The sequence below is a fragment of the Podarcis muralis genome, chromosome 2 (assembly GCF_964188315.1).
Source record: "Podarcis muralis chromosome 2, rPodMur119.hap1.1, whole genome shotgun sequence".
Taxonomy (NCBI): Eukaryota; Metazoa; Chordata; class Lepidosauria; order Squamata; family Lacertidae; genus Podarcis; species Podarcis muralis.
Window position 1 is genome coordinate 20,820,252 of NC_135656.1, and position 13,331 is coordinate 20,833,582.

Genomic DNA, 13,331 nt, shown 5'->3' on the forward strand with positions numbered 1-13,331 from the left:
ATTTAGCACTTAACATTCTGGTAGGTGCTGTGCAAAGCATAAAACTGATAGGTGGTTTCCAGAATGATTTGCAGTGTAACAGAAATACCAGAAAAAGGAAGGTGGGACAGAAGCCAGGAAAGTGAAACAAAGAAATTCGGATACATTACTTAAATATATGGCCAGATGGAATGGCCACTGACTGGTGGAATCTTTTCTTGGAGGAAGAAGCTTAATGGGAACATTGTTTTAGGGCTGCTAAAAAGAAGCAGAAAAATATGGTGTGTTGTGAATGTTTGGTGTTTGTTCTGTGCGACTCCATTGATCTGAAACAATATATGCCCATTAAAGTAGGAATGAGAAAAAGCTGGCACCACTTTCCTTTCATCCATGTGTAGAAAAATAAGAGGCTAGGATGTCCTGCATCATCAAGGGTTGAATTAATTCAGTCACTGAATCTCTTCCTACTTTATGATAATATGACAGCTTCTGGGGAAATGTATGGGCTGCTCACTTATCTGCAGTTCTGATTTTAGCGGCAGAATTGTGTCAAGGGTGCCTGTATAAATCAAGAATGGAGAGGAAGTTTTCAGGGGCTGATGGGAGTCGTAGTTCAGCAACATCTGGAGGGCCAAAGCCAGTGTGGTGTAGTGGTTAAGAGTGGTGGACTCATAATCTGGTGAACTGGGTTTGATTCCCCGCTCCTCCACATGCAGCTGCTGGGTGACCTTGGGCCAGTCACACTTCTCTTCACTTCAGAGAAGTGGTCTCAGCCCCACTCACCTCACAGTGTTTGTTGTGGGGGAGGAAGGGAAAGGAGAATGTTAGCCACTTTGAGACTCCTTCGGGTAGTGATAAAGCGGGAGATCAAATCCAAACTCTTCTTCTTCTTCCTTACACCTGATATTACCCCATATTAGTACTGTAGTTGAGAAAAGCATTTACTTGTAGAAAGATGAGATCTGTAGCTGGAAGAAGGAAGGAGCACAAGAGTTGGAAATAATTTGAGAAGCTGAGCTTTGATAGAGATACATTGGATAGATCAAATAGTAGGGTTTGTGAACTGAGGGAAGGGAATGGAAACTGGGCCTGTTTTTTTAGAGTCCCAGGGTCATAACAGATCAAGTTACGCCTAAAGCAACTCTAGATACAAGGGTGAATGATCCACCCACTGGTTCCCTGTTGGGGTTGGTTTAATTTTGACATGCTCTGCACCACTTTGGTGATTTAAAAAAAAATGAAAAGTGGTATAAAAAGATAGGAAATAAATGTTCGTTTAGAGTAGGGCAGTCTGCAGTGTGCTCAAGCAGATAGTTACTGTCCTATTCCAAAGATGCCTGCAAAACCAGAGGTGCAGGTGTTTATGGTGTCCTTTTCTGATCATGGGGGAAAGGTTGTCATCACAAAGATCTCTCTTGCTACAACCTTCCATGACCTGGGCTACATTTGTAGCCCAGATACTTTGACCTATAGCTCCCATCAGCCCCAGTCTGGCCATTGGTTGGGGCTGATGAGAGCTGTGATTCAAAACATCTGGAGGGCACTAGGTTGGGGAAGGCTGCTCTAGTGTTTGACTTCCCATTTATCCACTGCTTGATATTTTAATGTGCACTTCTCAATAGTTGGAAGCTATTATCTGGAATAAATAGTGAAGGTTAGTTATTCCCGCCCCCCTGGAATAAGCATTCATAGGCGTGGCTCTTTGGACAATTTCGCTTTTTGCTCTGTCCTTCCTTGCATATTCTTGGAAGAAGAAACTAGTGGGCTCAGCTCCCTTGGCACTCACTTGTTCTACATTATTGTTCTACATTATATGTCTTTTTAGCCCCACCTACTGCCTCTTGAAGGGACGCGGGTGGTGCTGTGGGTTAAACCACAGAGCCTAGGACTTGCCGATCAGAAGGTCGGTGGTCCGAATCCCCGCAACGGGGTGAGCTCCCGTTGCTCAGTCCCTGCTCCTGCCAACCTAACAGTTCGAAAGGACCTCAAAGTGCGAGTAGATAAATAGGTACCGCTCCGGTGGGAAGGTAAACGGCGTTTCGGTGCGCTGCTCCGGTTCGCCAGAAGCGGCTTAGTCATGCTGGCCACATGACCCGGAAGCTGTATGCCGGTTCCCTTGGCCAATAAAGCGAGATGAGCGCCGCAACCCCAGAGTCGGCCACGACTGGACCTAACGGTCAGGGGTCCCTTTACCTTTTTACTGCCTCTTGAAAGAGGCAAGGACGGATAGCCTCCCCTAGGCTACTCAGAATTACCAAAGGAAGACTTCATGGCTGACTGCTACCCTGGCTGTCAAATTTCCTTATTATAGTTAGTTGAAAGCTGACCAGATAGTTTCACAGAAGCCAGCATGAATGGAGGTTTGAGTTTTTTAAAAAGATTTTGTTAATTCCAAGAAAGGGCTCAGAAGCTTACTGAATATTCTAAACAAGGAATTCTTTTCACTTGACAAATTCTACTTCTAAGCTAGGGTTGCCATATTTCAGAAAGTGAAAGTCCAGATGCAAAAGTTATTGAGCTTTTGAATGCAAAATTGTTGAGCTCTAAACCCTGAGGTTTTAGAGCTATTTTTTCCCAGAAATTGCAGCTTCCGATATGGGTTGCCATAGACCCAGATTTTCCCGGACATTTCAGCGATTTCCACCCGGACGCTGTTTCCGATGGCTGAATCCCAGGCATGTCCGGGAAATTGCAGACGTATGGCAACCTCGCTCAGCTGATGCTATCTCCCTGCCGCCAGCTTAGTTGTTAAGGAAAAAGCTTCCCTCAGAATTAAATTTAGAGAGAGAAAGAGAGAGCGGGATGGGGTGGGGTGGTGAGAGAGTGCCTTCAACCTAATTTGGAAGTTGGCACTCGCATTTCAAGGAAAATCTCCCCAGCTACCACTTCTGAAGTAACAGCATCAGAAAAAGAAATCTGTATCCGTTCCAAGAGGGACGTACACACTTTCTGTCATCTAGAGTTAATGCGGAGAAGTAGCATTTATATGATGCCTTTTGTTCTTTCCAAAAGGCCATTCTGAGACAGCTAGAAGGCAATCCCTTTACTCACCACCGCTGCAGTGTAGTATCCTCCGATACCAAACATGGCAATTCTGCTGGGGCACAAAATATGATTTCGTAAGATGGAATGATGAGTGCATAACGAAGAACTTGGAAAAAGAGGTTGCAGTTGTGAGAAACTTTATGAGAGAGATAAGGAGGGAACCTTTCAGAATAGAAAGCTAAGGTGTTTAAAGTAGTCGCCAGTTTGCTTCTCCATTTCAACACCAGTTCGTTGGTGCTGGTTGAAGCAGTACGGCTTGCAGATATCCTTTGTCCACATATACATTGTAAAAAAAAAAAGTTGGTTGTCTCTCTCATGTTGTCGGCAGTGACCTGTTTTCTGTACAGTGGTACCTCGGGTTACATACACTTCAGGTTACAGACTCCGCTAACCCAGAAATAGTGCCTTGGGTTAAGAACTTTGCTTCAGGATGAGAACAGAAATTGTGCTCTGGTGGCGCGGTGGCAGCAGGAGGCCCCATTAGCTAAAGTGGTGCTTCAGGTTAAGAACAGTTTCAGGTTAAGAACGGACCTCCGGAACGATTTAAGTACTTAACCCGAGGTACCACTGTATCTGTTGTTGAGCATCCTGTAGCTTAAGCCTGCTTGCATTTCATCTTATATACCTCCTGGTTGTATTTATTATTCTACCTGAGTAAATATGTGGGGTTTAAAAAAAAAATAATGGAGAAAAATGGTGTGCACCATCCCAGCTGGGAAATGTAAAAAAGGCAGGTATCAGTGTGCTCAGAGGAACTCAGATTCGCAGAAATACTTTGAAAACAAACAAACAATGTAAGGGAGCAAATAAACAAAACCAAACCCAAGTGGTCTAAAAATTCTATGAAACATTAGTGGCTTAAAATGCAGTTGGTAATCCGCCCCCCTCAATTCAGATTGCAGCTGTTTTGGGGAAAATGCATCAAAACCCAGTACAGTGGTACCTCAAGTTAAGTACTTAATTCGTTCTGTAGGTCGTTCTTAACCTGAAACTGTTCTTAACCTGAAGGACCACTTTAGCTAATGGGGCCTCCTGCTGCTGCTGTGCCACCAGAGCACGATTTCTGTTCTCATCCTGAAGCAAAGTTCTTTACCCGAGGTACTATTTCAGGTACTATTTCTGGGTTAGCGGAGTCTGTAACCTGAAGCGTATGTAACCCGAGGTACCACTGTATTTCATAAGAGTTGGTAGGATAGATATGGATTGTGGCTAATGTCAAGTGTATTCTGTTTCCCAAACTAACAGTGTGAGCACACCGAATGCAGAGAAAATGGATGTGTGTTCACAGCCTAAATCTAGAACGAGCTTCTGATGTGTGGTATAAAGAGTCTGCATGCCTGGATATGGCATTAGAAGTTTGAAAAATGCCCAACAGAATGACTGCAGGGGAGGTTTCATAGTCACCAAACACTCAGTCAAATACAGCTACAGCCCAACAGTTTCAGTGAACACTGCAGATCCAAAGACAGTGTTTGTTCTCCTGTGTTCCCTAACTCCAGAGTCTGTTTATAATTATCCAATCTGACCCATGACATCCTCCCAGAGAGGGTCATTTTAAAGATATTACCAAGTGGGAAGGGCATGCAAGCTGAAATCTTTTGCTTATGAGCCAAGCTGCCCAATATAGCATGGAGCATCTATTCATGGATGTGTGTGTGTGTGTGTGTGTGTGTGTGCGTGCGCAAAATGGTGAGTTGCGGGAATCAAGAAATATACTCCCTGGGATTTTCAGAAGGGATTGGGTCAGTTCCCAGATTTTGTTCAAAATAAAGCACCCAATTCCCAGCAATGATTATGCCCTGCTCGTGACAGTGTAAAGCTATATAAAAAACCGGGAGGTAGCCAGCCAGGTGGGACATAAATGCAGATTTAGGGCACCAGAAAGAGTATAGAATGGGGTCCCCCTAAGTGACAGGTTCCCACTTTTTGGCTAGTAAAGCTGCAAAATGAATTGTGAAAAGGACAACCCTGCTAAAATGAGAACAGGAATCTCGAGGGACTGAGGACTTCCAAGTTCCTGTGACTCTTGTGCTGTTCTTCTACCGCTGTGTCCTGCAAATGAGCTGGATTCCCAGGGACAAGGGGCCTCTGCCAACGCTCCAATGCCTCTTAAAGCCTTTGCAGCTGTTTAAAAATAGCCCCCATGTACTGGAAAATGTGATGGATGCTTTCCCTCCTGTTATGTGGCTCATGGCCGGGGTTGAATTAACAGGACTCTTGGTCTCTCTTTTTTAATACGTTTATGGCATTTCTGGACTGAGTTGGTTTGAACTGGGGTTCACCAGGTCTGAATCCCCAGAGCTTCTCAAGTGACAGGGATCAACCCACAAACATCTGAAGCAAGTTATTCATGTGTTTGCACTGATATATGCCCTGGCTTGGGGAAATATTTCCAATTTCTCGTATCAAATTTTTAGGAGCATAGGCATTTAAGAACCTGGGGTTTTTCAAGCCCTGGGTATTCCAGATTATGAAATAGCTGCTTTCAGTGTTTCTGGTCTCTGCTGCTTGCATTCTAAAGGGAAATTGTGGGAAATATGCATCCTATAGATGGTCCTCACTCAGCCAAGGGAAATTACTTGAGATCCCTGCTGGGATCTTCCACGTACAAAGCATGTAAGGGAGGTTGTTTTGGGTGGCATCATCATAACAATTGCTGTCACTATTTCATTTGAAAATTGTTGTGTGGATTAATTAGGAGCTCCAGTGATGATTAGGTTTAGTGACCTGTTTTTCAATTTCATACTTAATAATTGAATTATAATACTGTTACTGGATAAACATAATTATATGATTGCAATGGGCAGCGGCCAATATTGAAAAATGAATTTATCATGCTAATACCCTGCTGCAAGAAATATACATTTAGCTACTGACACAGTGCAGGCTGAACTGTCTGTGGTTTGTCAGGTTAAGCTTCCTCCTCCTTTAATTTCTCACGAATACCTTGAAGGCTTGAGGCAGGTGTTAACTTTTTTCCCCAGAGAGTTGAAGGATCTAGTATGTAGACCAGATGGTTAACTGCACTTGCAAGTTTTCTTTTAACAAATCAAGGTATTGCCCTAATATGGGAATTTAGAATTTCTCTTGTGGGCTAATAAAATTGACCTTTTCCTTTTTTAAAAAAACAAACAAACACAAACCTGTTTGAGCATGGAAACAAATGTGAGGGGGAAAAGAAATGGTGTTTGTGTGTCTGTGTATCATGGGAAGTGATGCTTCTCTCAAAATCACTTTCAGCTGTCTTAAGAACAGTTATTTGTCTTCAGCACTCTAAAGTATTTAATACTTGTTAAGAAGAGGAAGTTGCAATATCTGATGAGAAGTGGGCCCTTGAAGGTTGGGAAGCTCTCTTTCTTTCTTTCTTTCTTTCTTTCTTTTCCTGGCCAAAGTTTTCCTCATAATAACCCCTGGATCTGCGGTTTTCGGATTCCTCACACCTGCTTTTTCTTTCGCCGCTTTCCTCTCCATCATGTCCAGTAATGGATTGTAGGAAGGGGGCGTGTTTGCTGTTTGAAAGCTGTGCTCCTCCTAGCTGCAATACAGAATGGAAGAGAGAGAGAGGGGAGGGAGGGAGAGAGGGAGACGGGAGCAGGAAGGGATGTGAGGCAAGGTTGCCTGAGGATTTTTACAACCTCAAGCTGCCTAGGCAGGCAGGCAGCAAAAAGAGCAGGCGTGTGACAGGAGCCAGGCAACTGTCTCTAAAGCCAGGGGAGGGAGACGGCCGGGAATAGTTGCAGTGGCATTCTCCAACCATTGTGCCTGCAGTGAGCCACCAAGCATGTCTGGGACACTCTACTTTTGTCTCTTCTGCCTCAGCCTCCACCTCCTAGGCAGTTCAGCCTTCAACCTGGATGTCACCGAAACCATCCTCAAGTATGGAGAAAACGGCAGCTTCTTTGGCTTCTCAGTGGCATTGCACCAGCAGCTCAGACCACAGCCTGTCAGCTGGTGAGTTCCGTGCCGTGCATGACGGTGCCTTATTCTGATTTCTCTCTCTCTCTCTCTCTCTCTCTCTCTCTCTCTCTCTCTCTCTCCATACGGCAAGTCCGAAAGGTGAGTATGAGGATTTGCGCGCGTGCACACACAAGGAAGATGAGGCACTGAAGTCTCTCCCGAGCCATCAAACTTGCCAGGTGGTCTTCTGAATTTGGCGCGTCGGTTTTAAGCACCGAAACTCTGTATGTGGGTGTGAATTAAATAATCTCTGCTTCGGTCTCTATTAGAATTAAAAAGTATGTCCATTGTGTCTTCCGCTTTGGGACTGAAATATGTGGATTGTGTGATCTGTAATACTTCCTTTGCTGCTGCTGAGTTATTTACAAGGTGTTCTTACCCTGGACTGTGCTTTGGTTGTAGTTGGGATTTGTGGAAGGTGCTGATGTTGGGAAAAATTGTTTCCTCTGCCCCTGGAGTGGGTGGTGGTGTTTTTTTAAAAAGAAAGCATAAATTCCATTCTTATTATGCTTTTATAGTACATTGTTTGCAGGGTGGAAATGTGGACACACACAGACCCTCATTACATTCTCCACTGCCCAACCCTAAATATTTATAATATTTCTTTAGAGGGAAGGGAATCTTTGACCTGCAGCATTAGTTGCCAGACTTTGTATTACTGTGTTGCTAACTATTGTCTTGACAAACCTTTTCCCTACAGCCTCCCCACCCCCCACTGAACACACCCCTCTGAATTTCACTAATGAACCAGCTGGCATATTTTGAAATGTTTTGTTTGTCCATGTGTGTGAGCTGTTTTCTGGAATGCACCCTGATATTTTTTTTCCTGCTGCTGCTGCTGCTGCTACTGCATCCTGGCGGAGATATGAAAGGTCAAATTCTGATCAGTTTCCAAAGATGAATGCAGACTCATTCAGTGATTCTGCAGCTTGATCATTGCTGAATGTGGTTCTCCGTTTTCCAGGGATGAAATTCACAGACAGCCACTGATTGCCACAAGGCTAGGGATGGATTCTGATCGTAGTAGCATCTTAATTTTCTCTAGGGTAAATGCAAGATCACTATACTGAACTGAAGCTTGTGGAGCTTCACAGGCATTCCTGCATCCCCGCCCTCCGCCGCCATGCCTTGTAGTATATGGAAGTCGCATAATTTCAAATGGACAGAAAGCTGGCCATGTGGCGAATGGTCAGGCGAGGAAAACCAGGGTGTGGACATATTAACCTCTCATCATGGTGGTTTTGCAAATGCATTAGGAAGGCTTGGCTGGCAGCATCACTATGAGGCCTGTGGTCCCAAAAGACCGGGGTGAGATTATCTGCCTTTAATCTGGAGGAGTGGGGGAATTCTGGTGGCTTGCTTTTAAGTGTTTGATTTCTCCTGTGTTTTGCTGCGATGGCGATGCTGTAATCCAGGAGTGGTCTGCCCTCTAGCCCTGCCCTGAGGGTACCACGCAGCATGAAGCTCCTAACTGCTCTGAATGTGCTCCTAAAACCCTGTTCTTCAATAGGCAGCCTATAGGCCACAACAGACCTCCTGAGCCGCTTTGGCAGATCCTTTGCCTGTCTGCGTCTTCCATTCACCCTTCCATTCACCCTGAATACTATACCTTTTCCTGTTGCTCAGAGCCTAGCTACCTTGTTTTCATAGGATAATTGTGATTGTATAGTGTCTTAAAGAAACATTGCACCCAGGACTGCGGCACCAGCAACAACAGCAATTGCCTAGGTCTTGGTCCCAGATCAGCATCTGGGCTGGCTAATCCCACAATTTGAGTAACGTTCTCTTAAGGCTAGCTTCCTCTGTAAACTCCCATAATTGATTTTGGAGCCACTCAAAGCCAGGGCCAGTCCAATGCATTTTGCCGCCTGAGATGAAGGATGAGATGGTGCACCACCCCCAACACACACAACTTCAAGCACAAAAGCAAACTGGATGAGCCGTTGAATATTACTTCACATTGGTGACGGTACAGTGTCTACTTAAGAATGGCTGGCTCGTTTCGTTTTGCATTGCTTGGAGCCTCTCTTCAATACACGATCCTGGGCTGCAGAGAAAGAAGTTAGTTCTACTGCTGCCATTTAACAGTATGGTCCAGTGGCTAGGGAACTTGAGCACTTGAATGCCTTGTTTCAAGCCCTCCTTGTTTCATGAATCCATTCATTTGCCTTAAACTTCAGTTCTCCATCTGTAAAATGGGAATAATAATATCAGGATCATGAAAGCAAACCAAGTGCAGACTGCAGAGGGCTCAGCTGACTAAAGTGCATCATAAATGATTGTTCATTATCAAAGTAATATTTATTTACCTGGAGCTCAGAGAGGCTTACATAGGTCTCCCAGATAACTTCCCATCCAGGCAGCTCATGCGACCAAATCTTTGGGCCCTCCAGACAACCTGTTTATTTGCTTGCACAAATCTTATGTGTTATATGTGTTAAACAAGCTTTATATAAAGCTTATATATCTAGTCTTTATTGGGCAAGTTCTGATTTATTTGCAGGGTGGTTAAATGGCAATGAGCCTTCACCCTGATTTTCTTGTGGGGCATTTGCATGCCTCTATGTTAATCATTTGCTTACCCACCACTCTTCAATGCATTTCCCTGTCACTTTCCTTCCTGCAGAAAATCCTTTTTTTTCTCCAAAGAAGCTCTTTGATTCACTTTGAATGTACAACCCTAAAGTTCCTTTGTACTTTTGAATTTCTCCTGCAAAATGTCATTATTCTGGAGGCATCCCTACTTAACTTCAGCTGTAGAACATTATACAGCCTTCAGGCTGTAGCACCAACAGTGTGGTAGAAGACAGGAAAGGAAATGATTATTTTCTAGCAGGGAGAATGGTAGTTGAGCCCTGGTTCTCAAAGACTGTGTCTGCAGTTGAGGACTTGTGTGTATCCAGTGTGTATGGGATTTATCAGACTCCTGCCATCCTTGCTATGATTCACACCTCCCATTTTTCCATCTACACTGTGGACAGAGCCAAGTGCAACCAGCAGCAATGTTGACGTTGAGTTCTCCTGTGCCATGTTCATGCTTAAATGGGAACATACCTTAGGGATTCTGTTTCTCTTGCAGGAGCGCAGAGAACTCTGCAAGTGCAGCCATAATTAAATTACGAGCTTATAGAATTCCACTGGCCACACTTGCTATGGCATGTCCTCCCTGATACAACCAAGCCCAGAAAGCATAACAATCCTTAGCCGCCTTCTCACAGCTGAGACTTCCACATTCCTGAGGCTCTCCAAGCACCTTGGAAGCGCAACAGACCAGGGACCAACCCCAGCCCTCCTCTTGAGCTTGAAGGTGTGGGGAGGGGAGGCGTTATTCCAGCAGTTGTACTGTGCTTCACAGGTGCTCAGAGGGCTTCAGCACAACTGTAGGGATTTCCCCCCATCTTTTCACCAGCTCCACAGTTGAGAGAAGGGCTGGGGCTTGTTCTGTGTAACACAGCTGCAGGAATAGTCTCCCAGGCCCCACCCCTCTGCTTCAAATTTGAGAGGAGGACTCAACTCCTCATCATAGCTGTCAACCGTCCCTTATTTGGCGGGAAAGTCCCTTATCCCAGCGCCGTGTTCCACTGCTGTCCCTTATTGATGATGTCCCTTAAATTTCCCGGGTTTCAAAGGAAGCAATTCCTCTCCCTCCCTCCCTGCTGGCCAGGGAGGAGGGAGGCTCCAACTGTGTTGCTTGGCTGCGTTGCTCACCCAATAAGGAGTCTAAGAACGACTGGGGGGTGGAGCTTGCAGGCCTTGTGCCGATCAAATCGACTGTGTTGCCTGGGGACATGCCTTTGCTCAGCGCTTCCTAGCGGAGAGGTGACGGTGGTTTTCCTTGCTGCATCCCCTTTGCCGGGTTGCTGCGCTGTGGGAACCACCGCTTGAGGCTTCGTTTGGCTGCTGGCTGGGCTTTCTGCCTTTGGCTCGGAGGGGCTCAGAAGTTGAACATACCTGTGCTCTGAAAATCCCTTATTTTGGCTGCTGATCCCTTATTTCTGAGGCTGCTGGTCCCTTATTTTCAAATTTGTAAGTTGCCAGCTATGCTTCTCATGTACTGGTGCTGTACTTCTGTGACGCTCATAGAAATTTGCCGGCGGAGCATGAGAGAAACAAGTACCAACCCTTCTGCTGCACTTGGGTTTGGAGTTGGTGTGGATTCCCTCTGACCTCAAGCTGACATTGATGAGTTCAGTGTGAAATCAGGGACCAGGCCCTGCCTGCTCCCTGGTACCTACAAAGGTTTGCTTGGCTATGAGTTATGACCAGGGCTGACACGGCCTCATTCTTGAGTGCCACTCTCTAGACAAGGGATGAGGAACCTCAGCCAAACACAACCCTCAGAGTCTTTCTGTCGGACCCTTGGAACTTTTTCCCAGACCATGCCTTCTACCCATGCTTAACTCCACATCGGTCCTTCTCTACACACTCCTCAAGTGCTTTAACTTGGCTGGGAAGTGACTTTGAACTTCAGTGATACTTCTCGCATGACTGTACATGTATGTGTGTGCAGGTACTCCACCCAAGTCCCTAAGATGGTTGGATGGTGTCTTGTATGCTTCCTCCTGGCAACTCCTGCAGCCAAGCTGGTGCCGAACGTATTGCTCTGCTTTCCTTTGGACCACATCAGCGAGGCTGGGGGGGGGGCGGTCTTGCCATGTGGGCAGCCCAGGACCTCTATCCCCGCTGTCCAGGCTTGCACCCCAGGGAGGTCACTTTGGCGCTGCTAATACAGTGGTTTGACTTCATCTCCAAAGGCACACTCCACTGTTTCTCGAGACAAATGGATGTCAACAACAATGTACAAAATCAATTACAGCGTGATATAACGTTAAACTATGGACTCTTGCAACTGGAAAACATTGCTTTTTCTTAGAATGGAAAGTGCAGCCAAACTTTAAAAAAACCATATCTTGATTAATATTTGGTAGAATTGCAAGAAGCCAGACAAAATTGCTTTGGGGGCCAGTTCCGGCTCACACACCATCCATCATTGCAGTCTAAGAAGATCCCTAAGGGAGACACAGGCAGTTTCTAGGGAAGTTATGAGCTCCTCCTTGGCTCCCTATCCATCTCAATTTTTGTTAAAGCCAGTGAACCAACCTACTCTGCATCCCACCCCCACATAATCTGTGCATTGCAAGAGAGTTATTGATTGTGCTTGAGGCCAATGAACAGCCTCCTATTCTTCACAACATATTTCGCTTGTCAAGAGTCTAGCCCCTGCCTTTGTTTAAGAACCTTCAAGAAGTTTATGAATGCACACGTTCCAGTTCCCATTTTTAAAAAATCTATCTTAAATGCAGTGTACTGTATGTGTATGTCGGGGGGGGGGGGAGTTCTCAGCTTGAAGATCCTAAAAATGAGACAAGCTGTGCTCTCTCATCTCTTTTGATATTGTACTCATACGCATCTGGTTGGCCACTTTGAGAACAGCATGCAGGTTTAGATGGGCCTTTGGTCTGATCCAGCAAGGCTTTTAATGTGCTCTTATGTTAGTTAACGTCACTATTAGATGCTCTGCTTTTGTGATGTCTGCATGTAGAATTATTGTGTAATGCATGGAATTATGAGCCCTGTTTAAGATGATGGCACTTGGCTTTAAAGTCCTAAATGGTTTGGGGCCCAAATACTCCGGAGTACCTCTTCCCATGTCTTAAGGCAACAGTGGGCAACTTGCACCTGTCAGTATATTGTTGGACTGCAATTCACATTAGTCCCAGCCAGCATAGCCAATCCTTAGGGATGATGGAAGCTGTAGTCCACCAACATCTGGAGGGCTGCAGGTTGCTCTCCCCATCTTAAGATCTTCTCTTGAGCCTGTTGTCCAGGTGTGTTTGTAGTGGATGCTAGTTGTGCACGCGTGTAAAGGAGCGGGGCCTTCTCTGTGTTGGCACCTTGTCTTGGGAATGGCTTCTTCAAAGAGGTTTGACTGGCACCAACACTGCAAACTTTCTGGCTAGGCAGTTTTATTCACCCAGGCATTTAAATGTCTATGTTGCTTCACTCTGTTTTATAGTTTTGCACTTTGTGGTTTGAATGTTGTTTTCCTGGAACTACATACCCTCCAAGTGCTCCTATTTTCCAGGGACACCCCTGATTTAAAGAAGCTGTCCCGGTTTCTGATTTGATCCCAGAATGTCCCACTTTTCCTTAGGACGTCCCTATTTTCATTGCAGAAATGTAGGAGGGTATGGAGTTATCCGACTCTCGAGCCATTCTGTTTAGGGAAGTTGGTTTTTTATGTTTTTATATATGTTGGAAGCTGTCTGGAGTGGCTGGGGCAACCCAGTAAGATGTGTGGGGTATAAATAGTGAAATTATAATTATTTTCATGGGAGAAATGTTATGTG

The 13,331-nt window shown here is 45.3% G+C and overlaps 1 protein-coding gene across 5 annotated transcripts in view; it reads left to right on the forward strand.

Moving 5' to 3' along the window:
* The first annotated feature begins 6,597 nt into the window (after nt 1-6,597).
* ITGA7 (integrin subunit alpha 7) overlaps nt 6,598-13,331 on the forward strand; it is a 65,471-nt gene continuing 58,737 nt past the window's right edge. For 4 of the 5 annotated variants that reach the window (XM_028711863.2, XM_028711872.2, XM_028711882.2 and 1 more), the window contains exon 1: nt 6,599-6,975. In XM_028711863.2, the coding sequence (XP_028567696.2) occupies nt 6,806-6,975 (170 nt within the window). In that variant the 5' untranslated portion in view covers nt 6,599-6,805. Of the gene's footprint in view, nt 6,976-13,331 lie in introns of all 5 variants that reach the window. The other variant, XM_077923983.1, reaches the window with a different exon arrangement.